The 13,770-nt window shown below is 49.7% G+C and overlaps 6 protein-coding genes across 6 annotated transcripts; 4 read left to right on the plus strand and 2 right to left on the minus strand.

The window, feature by feature from the left end:
* Positions 1-276: 276 nt before the first annotated feature.
* N7511_005011 (aminopeptidase P family protein) lies at positions 277-1,817 on the plus strand (the record flags this gene model as incomplete). Its single annotated transcript, XM_057127436.1, has 2 exons — positions 277-397; positions 457-1,817. The coding sequence occupies 2 exons, from the start codon at positions 277-279 to the stop codon at positions 1,815-1,817; spliced, it is 1,482 nt and encodes a 493-aa protein (XP_056986326.1).
* Positions 1,818-2,817: 1,000 nt separating this feature from the next.
* Positions 2,818-3,714, plus strand: N7511_005012 (uncharacterized protein; the record flags this gene model as incomplete). The annotated part of the gene is made up of 2 exons (XM_057127437.1): positions 2,818-3,128; positions 3,192-3,714. The coding sequence occupies 2 exons, from the start codon at positions 2,818-2,820 to the stop codon at positions 3,712-3,714; spliced, it is 834 nt and encodes a 277-aa protein (XP_056986327.1).
* Positions 3,715-3,961: 247 nt separating this feature from the next.
* Positions 3,962-5,256, minus strand: N7511_005013 (uncharacterized protein; the record flags this gene model as incomplete). The annotated part of the gene is made up of 2 exons (XM_057127438.1): positions 3,962-4,577; positions 4,634-5,256. The coding sequence occupies 2 exons, from the start codon at positions 5,254-5,256 to the stop codon at positions 3,962-3,964; spliced, it is 1,239 nt and encodes a 412-aa protein (XP_056986328.1).
* Positions 5,257-7,008: 1,752 nt separating this feature from the next.
* Positions 7,009-7,428, plus strand: N7511_005014 (uncharacterized protein; the record flags this gene model as incomplete). Its single annotated transcript, XM_057127439.1, has 2 exons — positions 7,009-7,340; positions 7,401-7,428. 2 exons carry the CDS (start codon positions 7,009-7,011, stop codon positions 7,426-7,428), a joined length of 360 nt encoding a protein of 119 aa, XP_056986329.1.
* A 979-nt stretch (positions 7,429-8,407) lies between these two features.
* N7511_005015 (J domain-containing protein) lies at positions 8,408-10,793 on the plus strand (the record flags this gene model as incomplete). The annotated part of the gene is made up of 6 exons (XM_057127440.1): positions 8,408-8,437; positions 8,504-8,588; positions 8,648-8,874; positions 8,939-9,596; positions 9,650-10,588; positions 10,642-10,793. The coding sequence occupies 6 exons, from the start codon at positions 8,408-8,410 to the stop codon at positions 10,791-10,793; spliced, it is 2,091 nt and encodes a 696-aa protein (XP_056986330.1).
* A 1,375-nt stretch (positions 10,794-12,168) lies between these two features.
* On the minus strand, positions 12,169-13,391 carry N7511_005016 (Zn(II)2Cys6 transcription factor domain-containing protein; the record flags this gene model as incomplete). Its single annotated transcript, XM_057127441.1, has 3 exons — positions 12,169-12,976; positions 13,040-13,137; positions 13,185-13,391. The coding sequence occupies 3 exons, from the start codon at positions 13,389-13,391 to the stop codon at positions 12,169-12,171; spliced, it is 1,113 nt and encodes a 370-aa protein (XP_056986331.1).
* Between the last annotated feature and the right edge of the window lie 379 nt (positions 13,392-13,770).

Consider the following 13,770-nt stretch of genomic DNA (forward strand, 5'->3'; position numbering starts at 1 on the left):
GAGAGTTGAGAGTTGGGAAGTTGGAAAGTTGCAAGTGGAAAGTCGAGAGGAGAGCGGGAAGTTATCTAAGACGCTTTCGGGTTATCAACTCTCCAGGCTGACTTGTCTCTCTCTCCTCTCTCTCCTCTCTCTACTCAGTCTCTCCTTCTTGACTCTCCCTCTTGGCTTCCTGACTTGTTCTTCTCATTGACTGGTGACCTTGGATTCTCCTTTCTACTAACTCTCCCCCCTCGGCTTACTCTCCCCTCCTTGCTGCTAAAGTGACCCCTCTCATCCATGCGAGCAACTAGTTCAGCCCAGGGCTCTCGGGGCTCCTCCTTGGCTGAGATCATGATCAATTCGGTTGACTCCTACGACATTCGTCTGTCAACTCCTACCTCCTGCGATAAGTACCCAGGTTCGTCTCCTTCGACCTTGTCTTTCCCCCCCTCTGCCCTCTCCATTAACCCGCCCTAGCTAAGCATCACGCGCGCAATGTCGCTCGAAAGCTTAAGGCTTCAAGTGGCTTGATCTTCCTTTCTGGGCAGCCGACTATCAACCTTCGCGACTCGGACCAATCGCGTCCCTTCCGGCAACGGCGATACTTTTATTACTTGAGCGGAGTCAACGAACCCGATTGTTCGCTAACCTACGACATTCAGCAAGACCTGTTGACCCTGTATGTCCCCGACTTTGATCTCCACCGGGCTATCTGGATGGGACCGACCCTGTCAAGGGAGACGGCCTTGGATCAATATGATGTGGACCGAGTACATTATCAATCTGCACTGAGGGAAGGAATCCAATCATGGCTTCATGAGCGCAAGCAGGGCAGCGAATTGTATCTTGTTCATCAGTCGGAGAAGCCCGTTCCCCTCCCTGCGGATGCGCCGCTTGATTTGGAGAAGCTGATGCCTGCGATGGATGCAGCCCGAGGTATTAAGGATGAATATGAAATCCGAATGATTCGCCAAGCAAACAAGGTTTCGGGCCTTGCACACCGAGAAATCCTTAAACGCATCCAGACCTTTACAAATGAGTCGGAAATCGAAGGGTCATTCCTAGATACCTGCGTCTCCCATGGTGCCCGCAATCAGGCCTACCAGATCATCGCCGCATCAGGACCTAACGCCGCTGTCCTGCACTACGACCGCAATAATGAAACCCTCCATAAGAAGCCTCTAGTCTGTCTCGATGCGGGTGCGGAGTGGAATTGCTATGCAAGTGATGTGACACGGACTTTTCCTCTGTCTGGAGAGTGGCCGAGCGACTATGCTCGGGATATTTATAATCTCGTAGAGCGTATGCAGGAGGAGTGTATCCGGGGGATGCGCAAAGGAGTCCGCTATCTATCTCTCCACACTCTAGCCCATGACATTGCTATTGAGGGACTTCAAGCGCTTGGTGTACTCAAGACCGGCAGCATCTCGGAGATCCGTCAGTCTGGGGCTTCTAAAGTATTCCTCCCTCACGGACTGGGCCACCACGTCGGGTTGGAAGTTCACGATGTCTCCGAGAAATCTATCATGGCGTTTGGTTCCAGTCAAGCTCCCTGGGCCACTACTTGCCTTTCCCCTTGCACAGCATCTGCCCCGGTTCTGGAAGAAGGCATGGTCATCACCGTGGAACCTGGATTGTACTTTTCGCCTTTAGCTCTTGCCGATGCACGCAAGCAGCCCTTTGCCCGGTTCATTGACTTTGATGTTGCCGATCAGTACGTCCACATTGGCGGGGTGCGTATTGAGGATGATATTCTGGTGACGGCCACTGGATATGAGAACCTGACTACCGCGCCCAAGGGTGACGAAATGCTTGCTATTATTCGAGGATCTGCATAGGATATAGCATCTAGAACATAGTATATAGTATAATCACATCTTCCAGTTCTTCCTCCCGTTCTAGCCCCAGATGATGATTCAGCTCGGATACCGGCAGAGATCCACGTCCAACCTTGGAATCTTGAAGTCTGGTTCGGCTTAGGCATCAGAAGGCGATTCTGAGTCTTCGAAGGCTCGAATGACAAACCTCTTGCGCCTGTTGGCTCTATTCAACACTATATATATGACGGTCTTGTATCGGATTCAATGTCTCATATCCCATCTACCTTGGATCCCCATCTGATCCCACTTCCACTCCTCTCAACTTTCCAAACTATATCCACCAATGATGACCTGGCTGAATAACCTCTCTCGCCATATTCGTGAGACCTGGCACTCGCATCGAGAATCCATGGCTGCCAACGCCGACCAATGGGATGAATGAACATCTCCCCACTCTGCTGTGTTGCTCCTACATGCTGAAACGCCTTCCAAAGTGAGATGGAGGGCCAAGCCTTGTTGTTTCGGGTGGCTTGCTCCTTTGCATATATCGCATTTGACTGTTGATGTCTAATATTTCAAGTTGGGTGTGTTTATCTGTTGCTGATATTCCTGTACATGCGAACCGTATTATTTTAAGTGATCACTATCCTATTCAAATCAGTATTCTGCCTTTGACCATTATATTCAGTAAAGACCGAGTAAAAATAGAGTCCCCAGGGATGTATATATATATATATACAAGTAATACAAGATCCCAACCTTCAATGCAACTCTGGTGAAACAATCTCGGGTTCGTACTCGTATCGTCATCGCCGCCGATCAGTCTTGGAAGTGTCAGGAGTCCAATCATCTCCTGGGACCCGCGAGAATACTGGAGTTAGTCTCCAAATATTCATCTTTTATGCAGGGACGCCGGATACCGAGGCTGCCGTCCATCGTTAGCGTGTCACCCACAGGCACTTTATAACCCCGACTTCCCCATTCGAGAGATCGCAGTAGATCGACAATCACCGTCAATATGGGAGATCACGTAGAATATCAGACGAAGCACATTGAGACCGAACTGATGTTCTGGGGGATGTCGGGGGATGGCTATCGTGTCGACGCCGACTTCACCACCGGGAAGCCCGACGAGGCCATCAAGGCCATGCATCTTCATGATGACATGCGCCCAGTCACCGTGCATGACATCCGAGGCCAGGAGTCCAACTTCACGCTGGACCAACATGGCTTTACGTATGTGTCACATGATATCCCTGGGGAGGCCACCGATGAAGAACAGGTGAAGGACATTGTCATCCCGAAGACCGAGGAATTAGTTCGCCAAATGTCAGTCTGAACCCTCCCTGACTGGTATCTCTGTGTGTTCAATTTCACTAACCCAGATTGCAGAACTGGGGCAACCAAGACGGTCACCTTTGCACATCGAGTTCGGTGCCTCGCGACAGATGCCTCCTTGAATGCCGAGAATCGCGCACCGGCACATAGTGTGCATTCAGACTTCACCGCTGCAGGGTCATGGCACCACCTAGAGTCCATTATACCCGACGAAGAGGAACGGACACGTCTCCTCGCAGGTCGAGTCATGATCATCAATGTGTGGCGGCCGTTGAAAACTATCCAGCGTGACCCCCTTGCAGTGTGTGCCTGGAATTCGGTTCATCCACGCGACCTCATTCCCACGCGGCTGATCCTGCCTCATGGCTGGAATGAAATGGGCCGGTATGCCTTCAGTCCAGACCAGCAGTGGTACTATCTGGGCCTTCAGCAGCCGGACGAGCCTCTGATCTTTACGCAATTCGACAGTGACACCGGGGTCAGCGTTCCGCACTCTGCCCTTGTTGACCCTGAGTTTCAGGATGGGGCTGCCAGGGAGAGCATTGAAATCAAAATGTTTGCTTTTTGTTCCCAGTGATTTTCACCTCCGGAATGTGGCTTTGATTAGGGTTATAATTGGGGGGGGGGGGGTGTTGAAGCGAAATCGACAGGGGTCTTCTTTGAATGTATTTTTTTTTGTAATAAAAGTCGCAGCGTCCGGCTCTAGCATCACCCTCCTCAGAGATTCTTGAACCACTGATATCCATTGATCATATTTTGAATGCATTTATATTCCAACACCTAAACCCGAGGTCAAAGCTTGAATCAAAGAAAACCCGTTCGTATCATTCAACGACAGTAAACTCGACAAGATTAGATGACGGGACCATTATGGCCGGCCTTCCATCATTATCAGCGGGCTCGACGACACGACCATGCAGCCAACATGGTAATTTCACTACCGTCTTCGCATGCTCTTCGCAGTCCCCCCAATTCCACCAGTCAACGCGGCCACCACAGTACTGGTATCGATAGGTGTCGCCGACCACTGTATCAGGATGCAAGTCGAAAAATCCAAGGCGATTTTTTCTGACAAAAGATTCCCCTGGTTGAAGGCTGCGGAAAAACTCGGGATCCGTAACGTTGACCTCAACGTCGGGTTCATCTACAATCCTCCAACCCGGATTGTCTTCGTCGTCAAGATAAGTCTTCCACTGTGTAGAATCCGCGTTTGAATCTTTCGATGGATCGTAATCGGGGCAGCGGCGTTGCAGTCGAAAATGATCATCAGTAAAAGGGTAATCGTGTATGATAATCGGCTTCATATCATCATTGATAGCCTCGTGGTCATTATTCGTAGAACCATCATAGGTGATCTTCATTGTAATATGAAAAGGCTTTTCCGTTTTAGACATTTCTGATGGACCTTCTAGAAACACACTCATACAAGGGGCTCCAGGGCTATAAAAATGTATCGGTTAGGATAAAAACGGATATCAGGTTAGAGAATTTCTCACATTCGTTCGGATTTCTCTACCAGAGGGTCGTCGTACGGCTCAGGCTCCAAAGGTTCTTCCACCTCTACGCAGAGAAATGAACAGGAGGCTCCCCCCGGGATGACAACCAGGGGTAGCCCGGAGTTTACCCCAATTTCTTGCTCCCAATGCTCGCGTAAGGTGCCCCAAGCCCACAAGGCATATTCAGCCCCGAGCCAGACTAGCTCATATCTCTCACCAGTCACCATATGATCCCAAAAGGGATCCGGGGCGCCTATGTTTATTCTGAGAGTTTGTCCAGGAAGAAGTTCTTCTGTCCCTTCATATCCTGTAATCTTAAGAGTCTGAGGAGGTGGCAGCCTGGGCGTTCCTTCGACCCGTTTTAGACCATTTGGCGTATGCTGAAAGATTACGAAGCCAGAGGGACCCCATGCATCACACAAGTGGCTCCAGTGGAAGATACAGGGCTTGTCACAGTCATCCTCTGCCCGACGAATAGTGACGATAAACCCTCCTGTCGGGCTAGCTAAAGACATAACTGGGAGTGTCGGCTGAACCTCCATGGAAAGTCTGGGCGTGTTTAGACTAGGATATTTGTTAGTTTGGAACAATGGACAGGTAGGGGGAACCTCACGGTCTATCATGTTCAAAGAATCTAATAATTGATTTAAGCCCAGGATCCATGGCAACTTTAAAGAAAAGGTTGGGGGAGAATACAGAAAGTCAGAATAAACAGGGAAAGAAAAGGATGGCAGAAGAGAGAGAGAGAGAGAGACCCGTTGAACTAGTAGGTTGAACGAGTAGGTGGAGTGGCGGGCAGAATTCTTTTTCTCAGTAATTTTCAATTTCACAGGCACGTACGGGTAAAATATATCGATTATTTAGTATTCATGAATATCCATGAATGTTAAATAGCAGATCATACTTATTGATGGAAAATGGTAAAATATACGAAATTAACGATATCACAATAAAACACATCACTTAAAAGGGTCTAACTTATGGGATCCAAAACTAAAAGCCAAAATCATGATTTGGTATATTAACATAAGTATCACCCCAAAAGCGGCTGTCTTTCCCCTTTCTCCGCACGTCGAATCTGTCGCAAAGACAACCACAACAAACATCCTTGCCCCAGAGCGAAGAATGCATCGTCGACAGCGACAAAACCAACCATGTGGTACCATGCATCAAATCAGAATGATTGAGTGTCCACCATCTAGATATAAATCCCATGGAACAGAGACTCTTGGGACCCAGGAAATGGCTGAGAGCATGAAAGCCGCTGTCTGAAGCTTTATTCCAGTCAGACTTTAGGTTTATAACGGCATGCGGGCTTGTTTGAATATTCCTATGAGAAGTGGTATAGTCGTAAAAAATGGCAGAAGTATGACGGAGTGAAGGCCCTGGAAGAGAGCAATTGGATCTCGCTCAATCTCAGGGCAGTTCGGATGGTGTGGAGGACAGAATATATCAGAAACTGCATGTGCAATAACAGGGACTATGGATATAATGAGAAAGCCAAAATAAATGGCTACTGTCAAAGCCTTACGAAGGCGACTAGTGGGTCTGTAGTAGAGGTTGAGCCCCAATCTACTGTAGACATTTTGGACAGTCTCTGGTCGCTATATGATTACTAGGAGGTGCAATGTTTTGAGCTCACAGGATGTTCCACAATGCCCATACGCCTAGTACTTGAACAAAATTGACCCAGTCAAGTGCATTACGTGGATGGTGCGTCCAGTAACCTGACTCAACAGGGAGATTAATGGTATATTTATTTTAAGGGCTTATTTTCTTTTTCCATTATGAAATTCCTTTTTCTTTGACACGAATTGAATTAAATTTCGGTCCTTGCATTCGAATTCTTTCCTGTTCTTTGATGTTCGGAATGTGTCGAGTTCTAGAACCGCGACAAAGAAAGGGATGCAAGGTATGAAAACTCTGCTCGGAGTCAGACCATCGACTCCGTAGGGAAAAACCGGGTGTGGGTTGCCTGACGCGATCGCCAGTCGGGCCGGCACTAATGCAGGCATGGGGGCTTGTCGTCATGTGTTGAAATGGGATGGGAGTCATGGAAGAGTCACCATTTCGACCCTCAGTTAGGAATCTGGGTTGGATATGGCGAATCGAATCGATGCCGGAACTGCCCTAAAGGCGCCCAGGCAAACCCTAAGCCCAAATCCTGAACCCAAGCAGAGAAATGGCGTGCCAAACACAAAGCATGGGAGATCTGCCTGTGGGACCCGCGAGTGGGTCGTTTTATAGTGACTCACGCAACTTTTGCGACATATAAAGTCATCCCCCCCCTGGGAACGATTCTGGTCTACCTCATCTCGTCCTCAGGGGGTGATGGTCGCTCTAAAAGTCTTGACTTTCTCTTTTTGATCTCTAGAATGGGCCGGCATAACAGACGTCGCACTCGTCCTCGTTCCCGCAATCGATCTATAACTTTACAATCCTCGGCATCCTTTCAGACACCCCAGAACACCTTCTGTGAGCCGGTGTCTCTCGACAACTCTCCAGCCACCTCATGTGGCTCTCCAGCTGTAGCTCCCGCCCCAATATGGCACTTTGGATATACAGCATGGCAGACCCGTGAACGCCCAATGGGACTGGAAGCAGGCCAAGACGAACAATGTCGTCTGTTTGGCGGAGAACCGGGTGACGACATGAGTCTCTGTGATCGTATGCTCGAGTTCTTCGGCGGACTGGACTATATCAATTCGTGAGTATCACGCCCTCGAGGCCAGCCTTCGCCAGGACCAAGGAGTCTAACGTGACCCAGCACCAGTAGCCATGCCCTTGGAGATTGAACCAGTCGATATCCGGCCGGAGAACTTCCAGCGGTTTATTTTTCTTTCCACTTCTTTTCGGTCCACCAAAAAGCCAACAAAAAACCACCCACTACTTTGATGAATTTGCGACGTTATGATGATCCGCGTTCGACAAACCCAAAAAAATCACCACAGGCAACGCCCAGCGTCTGCCATCTCAAACGCGCCCAGCCACAACAACAAGAACACAGATCCCACGGATACCCGGGTCCCCGACTTGCAGCAATGAAGATGTCTCCGACATCGGATTGGTCCCCTATGAACCGGCCGTGACACTGGTCTGTTGATTCGGTCACACCAAAAAATGAGTCACTGTTGAGTCATCACCCTTGGCCCCCGGCCTGTTTGGTTGAGTTCGTGTCCGACCTTGAGTTGTTGACACTTGAGTTCCCTCTCGGGCAGGGTCAGATGATGAGAGTGAGAGGAGGAATATGTGTGTGATGTATCTGTTCTTGTTTCCCAAACCGAAGGGAGTGGTAATGGCAGCATTGAGCTTGGAATACTTCTCACGACTGTAGCTCTGAGTTTTGTATATAAGTAGCCATCAGAACAATTACATATGAAATACGATCCACGCCACTCTACAGTAAAGAATATCAGAGTCCAAGTCGGTGGTTGAGAGAGTGCAACCCTTAACTTAGTCACCAAACGGGATTCCCAGGTTAGTTGCTTATGTGTTCACCGCCACCATCTGCCCATCGAGCCCCCACTTCTGGCAGGCGGTGAGACCCTTGAGGACACGGTCATCACCAGATCAGGAAGTGCGATATTGTCTCTCCCTTCACTCCTTTGTTTCGGGCCATGCTTTGGAGCTGTCAATAAGCTCTTGCTGTTTCTTCTGAGCCCCCCAGTTGCAATCTTCTACCTACCTCCAGTGGCTATTGTCAACAGCCCTGTGCAACACGATCTTTAAATTCCGCGGACAGCGGCCACCGCTGTACCTTGAACGCGCCGCACGATGTCGTCAGACTACACATACGATGAGCAGGTGAGGAACCCAAATTAAGGAAACTATATCAGCAATTAGGAACAAGAGTATTGACTTGATGAGCAGGGACAATTCTTCCCCTTCTTCATCCTCACCTTGACCGGCCTGGTCACACTTCCTCTCACCTATAACCTCCTACGTCCTAGCAAAGGTGAGTCGTGACTGGTACAGGATGATTGACTCGGTCTAACAATTTTGCGCTACCTACAGAGCTTGAGAACACTGCTCCCCGCATCAAATCCGACTTCAAACCCGAACATGCCGACCTTATTGACGCGCAGAAGCGCAAGCGTCTGCGCAAAGAGCGCCGAATTAAGCGCATCATTACCGTAGTTGTCGGATATGCGGTTATGGCATGGATGGTCTACTTGATTGTCGTCACAGCACGGACCGTGGTGAAGGCATATGATCCTTACGATATTTTGGGTGTCTCGAGGGTGAGTTGTCCAATCCCAGCCGGGGCTTCTGGTACAAGAGCACTAACGATTCATTCACAAACAGAGTGCCGATGAGAAAGCTATTTCCAGACATTACAAGCGCATGTCGTTGATCTATCACCCCGATAAAATTCGCCCTGATCCTTCTAAGAATGAGACCATGGATATGCTCAATGAGCGCTTCGTCGAGCTGACCAAGGCCTACAAAGCTCTGACCGATGAAGAGATCCGCAACAACTACCTCCAATATGGCCACCCCGATGGCAAGCAGAGCTTCAGCATTGGCATTGCCCTTCCCCAGTTTATTGTCATGGAGGGCAATGGAAAGTACGTTTTAATGGTCTACGGTGCACTTTTGGGCGTTCTTCTGCCATACATTGTTGGGAAGTGGTGGTATGGATCCCAGCGCTACACTAAGGAGCGTGTCCTTGTTGCTAGCGCTGGAAACATTTTCCGCGAGTACAAGGAAGACATCTCCGAAGGCGGCATCATCAGTGCCCTGTCGGCTGGCGAGGAATTCAAGGACATGCTGAAGGGCGCTCAGGCCGAGTCCGGTCTGGCCAAGCTTGAGAAACGCGTCTTAGCAGATGACTCTACGTTCCTGTCGGCTAAGGACCGGGAGGCTTTGAAGCAGATGGACAACTCCTCTCGTCGCAAGGCATTGGCATTACTCTGGGCTTATCTGGGTCGCATCGATCTCGGTGACGCCTCTCTCGATGCCGGTAAGTTGCATAGAGACCGCTGGTTCATTTACTGTACTGACCGATTTCCGCAGAAAAATACGAGGCCGCTCCTGTCGCGCTCTCTCTCTCCGAAGCCTTCACTGCCATCTCTCTTGCCTTTGGTACCATTGGACCCATCATCGGCGCTTACAAAACCTCTCAGAACCTCATTCAGGCCGTTTCCCCGGGATCTTCGCCCCTCTTGCAGCTCCCCAACTTCAATGACGCCGTCGTCAAGTCCGTTGAAGGTGAAGATGTCAAGGAGCACCTTACCGTTCAAAAGTTCATGGCCATTCCCGAGACCGAACGACGCAGTCTGACTGTCGGCGCGGGTCTTCTGTCTGAGAAGCAATACGCCGATGCCATTTCCGTCGCCCAACAACTTCCTGTTCTCCAACCAGAGAAGATCTTCTTCAAGGTCATGGGCGAGAAGGTCATCACCCCCAGCAGTCTAGTACAGCTGGTTGTCAAGGCACGCTTCATCCCCCCTGGTAGCAAATCCGTGCCGGCAGTGAACCAAGCGGATCTGGAAGACATCGACCCTGACGAAGACGACCTCGAGGCCCTGATGGGACGCAAGCCCGCAAAGAACCGCGCTACCAAGCTTGTCGATGGCAAGCAAGTCGAGAACAAGCTTGAGACTATCCAGCCACCCCTCGCTCACGCCCCATACCTCGCCCGCGACCACTCCCCCCGCTGGAACATTTTCCTCGCGGATGCCAAGCAGGGCAAGATGGCCGTTCCGCCGTTCACATTCACCACATTCGACAAGCCGATCTTTGACGAGGCCGGCAAGCCTACCTTCAACGTCCAGACTCTCAAGATGCAGTTCCAGGCTCCTCCGCAGGTCGGCGATTTCACCTTCGTCCTCAACATGCTTTGTGACAGCTACCTCGGCCTCGACTACTCAACACAGATCACCCTGCACATTGAGGACCCAGCCAAGGCGGCTGCCTTGGAAGAAGATGACGATATCAGTGAACCTGACGAGGGTGAGTCTTCATCAAGCTCCTGGTCTTACTTTTCTTTGCTAATACTTCTCCAGACTCTATCGCCGGCCAAATGCAAGCTCTCAAGACGGGCCAACCACCCAAGAAGAAGACGCCCAAGGATTCCGACGACTCCAGCGAGAGTGACACCGATGGCGATGCAGGCGATACCAGCGATACCGACACGGAGACGGAGGACGAGGATTGATTCCCTTTCTCTTGCACTGATTGATCCATTGTACTTGAGACTAGTGTGACATGGACCTTTGCTTTTGTCTCTGAAACAGTCGAAATTTTTGTGTCTGTTTTTTTTTTCTTGTGGTCATTCTACTATTCATCGGGTAGCTTCGGGGTTTCTATTTGGTTTCTTCCTTTTCTTTTCTCCCCCCTGTGTGTATGTGCATCTATCATTTATTCCTGTTCGTTTAATAGACGTGAGGAATCGGCCCCAAAATCAAATTCAAATTCCAACTCAGATATTCACCCGATAAGAATAGTCCCAACCTGGAGGCTTATACTTGGTGTCGGTGAATGTTCCCCTATAGTTTCTTGCAGTGTTGTCTGGATGATACAACGTACATCGCCATGACTGTGATATCTACTAGGTATCATTGCACTGCAAGGTCATCAAGCCACTCACATATAGGGCCCAGTGTCACAGTCCCCCCACGCCGAGCTGATCCCAGTCCTAAACAAGGAATAGAGTGTACTATGATTCACCTAGATTTGAGCTGTTGAACTTGCTGGGTTGGTTTTTCTGGGTTAATGCCAGATCGATATGTGCGTGTGATGTGCTCTTCCTGTTCCAGATCTGATCTGTTGTTCTCTGCCGGGGCACAGTTTCGGTCCTCTGTCGAAGACCTACTTCGGGAGTTGCTCAAACCAGGCCATGTATCCTGATCCGGATACCCTTTGTTCTCCTTGACGCATCCTGAGATCGCAAAACAAGATTTCATAGAGTAGAATAGCTGATCCTGACTTTCTATGCTGCTATACAATGTATGTGGGTACGTAGACCCGTGTATCATACAAACCTCCAACTTCGAGCAAAACAAGGACCTTAGATCCTGAGCAACATAATCGGAACTCAATACTTAGAGACTCAAAGGCCAAGGACTAGTACCTTAATTGATAGGGGATGTCTCAAACTAGATACCTGATTTGAAAAGCCCGAGGGGGAAAAAGATATGACGATCCAAAGAAAGATCTGAGCCCGAGAGAAAAATGTGAAAGCGAATGATCAGGGCAAGATGAATGTGCCAGACATGTGTCCTGCCTCGTATCCCGGGTGTTCCTTGCTCCATGATCCGTGTTGAGAACGTTGAATTCAAGACCAACACCAATCTAAGGAATGGTTCTGATCTTGGCTTCGCATATGGATATGGGGGTATAGAGCGATCGATGGAACCGAAAATGAACAGGGAAAACAAAAGAAGAACAAAAAAAGATCGCCGATAAAGGGTCAAAGTATAGGTAAGAAGTGAAGTATAAGAAGTGAAGTATAAGAAGCCGCCCAGCAGCTTCTCCCGAGTCGGCGTGTACGAGAGAATAGTCAAGTCTTACTGCAGCAGATGAAATCAAATCTACCCAGAGGGGAAAGACCAGCCAGGTGTAAAGCCTTGATAGAACCCGGCATCAGGTGCCTGAAACTGAAATTCGTCGATCATTTGACCAGGCAAATCGCCCGCTAGAGGATTGGCATGCGGATGCGAGCGGGGATGCGGGTTCGAATGCAGGTGCGTATTCATCAGACTATGATGTCGAGTCATAACAGGTTTGACATCAGGCTGTCCAACCGCATGATCACAGCAGCCATCAAGAACATATGAAAATGAGGGGTTATGCTGGGGGTGAAGCGGGAGACTGGAAGGGCCGGCCGATAACTCAATGGGAGGCGAGACATCAGTACCCATATCTGATGCGTTCATGGATGACCGCTGCATGGTCATCAAGTCATGGTATCCCGCGTCAGGGTAGCTGTAGCTTGGTTGTTGGACCGGCTGAAGATCCCACTGCCAGTTTCCGGCGGCGCTGCTGCGACTCGGAATGGGTGTAGGGATAGGGCATGTTGAGTGTGATAAGGTGGTAGGCGAAGATTCTGGGGGAGTCGTTGGCTCAGGGGAGGGCTCGGCCGTGACACTGCATTCTGTCGACGTTGATAACAGGCGCAAGTATCGTAGATCTTCGGAGTCCTCATCTGGTTCGTCGGCGTTCTCCTCAGCTTGTTTGATTAGCCCCAGTCGATCAAGAATTGCGTGCGTTAGAGGGTGGCCGTCCGGTGCTTCAGCCAGTGGCTCGCCAGGGAAGCTTTCGTTGTTGATGCAGAACTTGTAGAGTTTCTGCAGAGCCTTGACTACCAGTGAGTGGTGGGATTCGAGCATTTCGACAAAGCTATAGATTCAGGCATGAATTAACTTCCGTCCACGCTTCGAATACTTGAAAGAAAGTATTTACCCTCGAGAGTATACTTTAGTCTGAGTAGCCTTTCGCTCGCGGAACAAACATGGGTGGTTGTATAGTGAGCAGCGATTGCAAGGCTGTTTCCCGTCGCACTGGGATTTGTTAGAAGATATCCACCGTCCCCGGACTGCCGACATACCTTGGTCTTTTTCACGCGACAGCGATCACACGCCTTTAAAACATGCTTGCGCTTGACCCGGAAGACACGCTGGTCGCGTTTGTCCTCGCCCGTCCTGGTCCGATGTTCCAATTCCGATAGTGAGGCCATTGCCGCAAAGTCGTCAATGCTATGGGGAAAGCCCTTGGGGCGAAGCTTTGGTTGCCATGACATACTCGACTGGATCATATCCTGCACAGCACCAAGGAGGAGGTCACAAGGACAGCAAAGGCCAGAGAGAAAACAAGGTTGTATTGAAGAAAGATATATAGATATCGGAAGAAATAGGAACAACTTTGGCCAGCAAAGAATTTAATGGGGAAAAAGAAAAGAAAAGAAAAGGGAGCAGGTGGGGGTGAACAGGAAGAGACCTTCATATCAACAGGCCCCGCATATAAGCAAGCACAGGGTATAGTTACTAGTGACGTGGAGAGTCTGTCAGACAAGCGCGACAGAGTCCAGGATGACGGGGACCATTTGGGCGCAGTTGAGCGCAGTTGAGCACGGTCCGAGCCGCAAGTTCTTCGGGCAGGATACAATGCATTGAGGGCTTTGCAACGTCTCGTCA

Source organism: Penicillium nucicola (assembly GCF_028828085.1).
Source record: "Penicillium nucicola strain IBT 29836 chromosome Unknown utg000003l, whole genome shotgun sequence".
NCBI lineage: Eukaryota > Fungi > Ascomycota > Eurotiomycetes > Eurotiales > Aspergillaceae > Penicillium > Penicillium nucicola.